At 51.3% G+C, this 4514-nt stretch overlaps 1 protein-coding gene across 1 annotated transcript in view; it reads right to left on the bottom strand.

The window, feature by feature from the left end:
* Nucleotides 1–4514, bottom strand: part of PTCD1 (pentatricopeptide repeat domain 1) — an 18485-nt gene extending 13971 nt beyond the window's left edge. Inside the window, exons 1-2 of the mRNA XM_017886013.1 lie at nucleotides 4279–4514; nucleotides 719–1191 (exon numbers count right to left, since the gene is read on the bottom strand). Coding sequence (XP_017741502.1) covers nucleotides 719–1165 — 447 coding nt within the window. The 5' untranslated portion in view covers nucleotides 1166–1191; nucleotides 4279–4514. The remainder of the gene's footprint in view (nucleotides 1–718; nucleotides 1192–4278) is intronic.

Raw genomic sequence — 4514 nt, 5'->3', positions numbered from 1 at the left:
AAAAAAAAAAAAAGACAGACATGAAATGGGATAAGAAAGACATACAACATATCAAGTGATGACAGGTACTACAAACAAAACTAAAGCAGGGGCCAGGTGTAATGGCTCATGCTTATAGTCCCAGCATTTCGGGAGACCAAGGTGGGCAGATCACCTGAGGTCTGGAGTTTGAGACTAGCCTGGCCAACATGGAGAAACCTCATCTCTACTAAAAATACAAAAATCGGCCAGGCGTGGTGGCACACGCCTGTAATCCCAGCTACTCGGGACGTTGAGGCAGGAGAATCGCTTGAATTCCCCAGGAGGCAGAGGCTGCAGTGAGCCAAGATCGCGCCACTGCACTCCAGCCTGGGCGACAGAGTGAGATCCTGTCTTAATAAAAAAAAAAAAAAAACGTAAAGCAGGGAGTGCCAGAAGGGTGTGGAGGATTCACTTTTCCTTTTTTTTGAGACAGATTCTTGCTCTGTGACTCAGGCTGGAGTCCAGTGGTAAGATCAGCTCAGTGCAACCTCCATCTCTAGGAAAAAAAAAAAAAAATACAATAAAATAAAACTGTGATGGAGGATGGCAAAGGGCAGTGATACTTACAGCCATAACGCTGGCAGTTCACAGGGTAGGCCCAAAACTTAGAGGCTGGGAAGGTCAGGCGACCCCTTGCAAAACACTGAGCCGCCAAGGGTAAGAAATCAGGAGCCATAGAACCCAAAGCGTCCCTCACCTTCCCTTCCTTGATCAGGCGTTTGCACTGCAAGAAGTACCAATACGGGGTGTTTCTCCGGCCTCGCCATAACTTGGGTTCCGGTTCCCTTTGCTCCTCTCTCTGTTCTCTGAACTGCAGGTTATGGAACTCGGCTGTGGATTTGCGGAATAGTCTCCGGGAGGAGTATTTGTCAGAGAGGGTCCCAAAACTCTCCTCCTCGTCTTCTTCCTGCGTGGCCGTGGAGTTGGAGTGGCTCGGATCAGAGCCCAGGCTGCCCGTGTTCTCCGGGTGCTCCTGGCCGAGGGGCAGCTGAGAGGAGGAGCTGCTGAAGGCCGCCCACACTGGCCGCATCAGCCCCTCCCTGCCTCCCGCCCACCTGGCTCTACAGGGGTCCAGGTGTTGCAGGATGAACAGTCCCATGGGGTGGGCCCTGGAGAACAGTCTAGAGAGTCTCAAGAGGTCCATTTCTGGCTTTTCTGTCCCTCCAGGGCCTGGAATATATCAGGAAAAGTAAGAGAGTCAACTCAGTTCCTGGTCACAAAAGGCAGAAAGAAAGAAGTGCTGAGAAGTATGGGCCCAGGCTGAGCGCGATGGCTCATGCCTGTAATCCCAGGATTTTGGGAGGTCGAGGCCAGCATATCACTTGAGGTCAGGAGTTTGAGACCAGCCTGGACAACATGGTGAAACCCTGTCGCTATGAAAAATACAAAAATTAGCCAGGCGTGGTGGTGGGCGCCTGTAATCCCAGCTACTCAGGAGGCTGAGTCAGGAGAATCACTGGAACCCGGGAGACGGAGCTTGCAGTGAGCTGAGATTGCGCCACCATACTCCAGCCTGGGTGACAGAGTGAGACTCTGTCTCAAAAATACAAAACCAAACCAAACAAACAAAAGAACAGGCCAGGAACGGTGGCTCATGCCTGTACTCCCAGCACTTTGGGAGGCCGAGGCAGGCAGATCAGTTCAAGACCAGCCTGGCGAAACCCCATCTCTACTAAAAATACAAAAAAATGAGCTGGATGTGGTGCTACATGTCTAATCCCAGCTACTCAGGAGACTGAGGGAGGAGAATCACTTGAACCTAGGAGACTGAGCTTGCAGTGAGCTGAGATCACGCCACTGCACTGCAGCCTGAGTGACACAGTGAGACTCTGTATCAGGAAAAAAAATAGTAATAATAATAACTAAAATAAGAAGTATGGGCCCAAAGGTTAGAAAGCCTAGGTTCAGGTCAGACATAGCTCACTGCAGCCTCACCCTCCTGTGCTCAAGCGATCCTCCCATTTCAGCCTTCTGAGTAGCTGGAACGACAGGTGCGTGCCACCACGCCTGACTAATTTTATTTTTTGGTCGAGATGGGGTCTTGCTATGTGCCCAGGCTGGTCTTGAACTCCTGGACTCAAGCAATCCTCTCACCTTGACCTCCCAAAGCACTGGGATTACAGGAATGAGCCACCATGCCCAGACTAAAATATTTTGAAGTCTGGTTATATTAGAAGGTTGCCATTGGAAAAGTCTCACAAGTGATGGCAGATTGAACAGATTAAAAACTAGGCCCAGCAGGCCAGGAGTGGTGGCTCATGCCTGTAATCCAGGAACTTTGGGAGGCCAAGGTAGGTGGATCACCTGAGGTCAGGAGTTCGAGACCAGCCTGACATGGTGAACCCCATCTCTACTAAAAATGCAAAAATTAGCTGGGCGTGACAGCATGTTCCTGTAATCCCTGCTACTCGGGAGGCTGAGGCAGGAGAATCACTTGAACATGGGAGGCAGAGGTTGCAGTGAGCCAAGATAGCGCCATTGCACTCCAGCCTGAGCAGCACAGCAAGACTCTGTCTCAAAAAAACCAACAACAACAAACAAAAAACTAGGCCCAGCAAGGGGAGAGACTTGCTGGGGTCCTGCAGCAGTGCAGTGGGTGAGACTGGCCAGTTTGGGCTGGGCTGGCTTTGAACTCAGGTCCATGTAATGTATGGACAGACTCTCCTGACCAGCACCTTTGTGAAACTAGTGCAGGGGGTCTTTATCATTCTGCATCTGGCAAGCCCTGCCACTCCTTCTTACAAGCATGGTGTTTATGTAATTTTCTTTTTTTTGGAATGGGGTCTTCATGTTGCCTAGGCTGGAGTGCGATGGCACAGTGGCAAACACACAATCACTGCAACCTCCAACTCCTGGGCTCAAGTGATCCTCCTACCTCAGCCTCCCAATTAACTAGCACTACTGGTGCACAACACCATACCCAGCTAATTTTTTGTAGAGATGTAGTCTCCCTATGTTGCCAGGCTGGTCTAGTACTCCTGGCCTCAAGCAATCCTCTAGCCTTGGCCTCCCAAAGTGTTGGGATTGCAGGCGTAAGCCTCCATGCCCTGCCTTATGTGCATTAATTACAGTATACGGAATTACAAAACAAAAAGCAATGATATTGAAATGGCATCAAAATGCTTTAAAAACAAATTTCTGCTATACTAGCATAGATGCTTATTTTCAATGCATTAAATAACAAGACCCTACAATAATTTCAAAGCAGTAATGAATGTAAGTGACAGCTTAAGATACCACCTTGTAGTTGCTGCACAAACTGTTTTTTTTTTTTTTTTTTGAGTCTCACTCTGTCGCCAGGCTGGAGTGGGGTGGTGCCATCTTAGTTCAATGCAACTTCTGCCTCCCGAGTTCAAGTGATGCTCATGCCTCAGCCTCCCGAGTAGCTGGGATTACAGGCACGCACCACAACTCCCGACTAATTTTTATATTTTTAGTAGAGATGGGGTTTTGCCATGCTGTCCAGGCTGGTCTCGAACTCCTGACCTCAAGTGATCCTCCCGCCTCAGCCTCCCAAAGTGCTGGATTGACAGGTGTGAGCCATCATGCCTGGCCCTGCATAACTCTTATCTGGAATTATCATTTACACTCAACCCCACTTGAAATTATGACACAGTTTCAGGCACTGCTAAGGCTGCTCCAGCAATGGGGAAAGGAAATGCTAAATTTCACAGAGAAAATAGGGGTGTCATTTTGTTCCTATACAATTTCATTACCCCGCCCTGGTTAGAAAACCCTGAATTAGGCTGTACAGTGGCTCATGCCTGTAATCCCAGCACTTTGGGAGGCCCAGGCGAGAGGATCGCTTGGGCCTTGAGGCTAGGAGTTCGAGACCAGCCTGGGCAACATAGCAAGGCCCCATCTCCACAAAATTAAAATAAAATTTAAAATGAGCCATGCGTGGTGGTGCAGCTACTCAAGAGGCTGAGGTGGGAGGATCGCTTGAGCCTGAGAAGTTGAAGCTGCAGTGAGCTATGATAGTACCACTGTACTCCAGCCTGGGCCACCGAGTGAGAAAAGAAAAAACGCTGAATTAGAGACACGCTGCGGCCGTCCTTCCTCGGAGAGACCCGCCCCTCCTCAGACGCCCACCCGGACCCTCAGGCCAACGCCGACCCCTCTCCACACAGACTTTTGCAGCCTCAGTTTCCCTCCTCGGACGCCCCTGGCTCCAATCCTGGTTCGGGCACTTCCTTCCCCTCTGGCGTGTCTCTGCCCGGGTCCCGGGGTTCCTGCGAGAATCACACAGGAACTCACTTGAAGTGTCCGGCGCAGTGCACTCCGACAGGGGTCTCTACCCGGTCCCCGCGACGGACCCGGCTCTCCCTGGGGTCACCCTCTCCCCGGACGCGCAGGCGCAGCCCGCGTCCCCGACACACGCGGCTGGTTTCAGGTTTCCGGCGAGACTAGGCCGGCGTTCGGCTGGCGGCTAGCCGGGACTAGCGGAGCGGCGGGACTCCGCGCTCGATTGGCAGTGCCTGGACAGGCGCAAG

The sequence above is a fragment of the Rhinopithecus bieti genome, unplaced genomic scaffold, assembly GCF_001698545.2.
Source record: "Rhinopithecus bieti isolate Rb0 unplaced genomic scaffold, ASM169854v2 scaffold_14454, whole genome shotgun sequence".
In the NCBI taxonomy this organism is placed as follows: domain Eukaryota; kingdom Metazoa; phylum Chordata; class Mammalia; order Primates; family Cercopithecidae; genus Rhinopithecus; species Rhinopithecus bieti.
The sequence above is the reverse complement of the archived record's forward strand: the minus strand, read 5'-3'. Positions and strand labels throughout refer to the sequence as shown.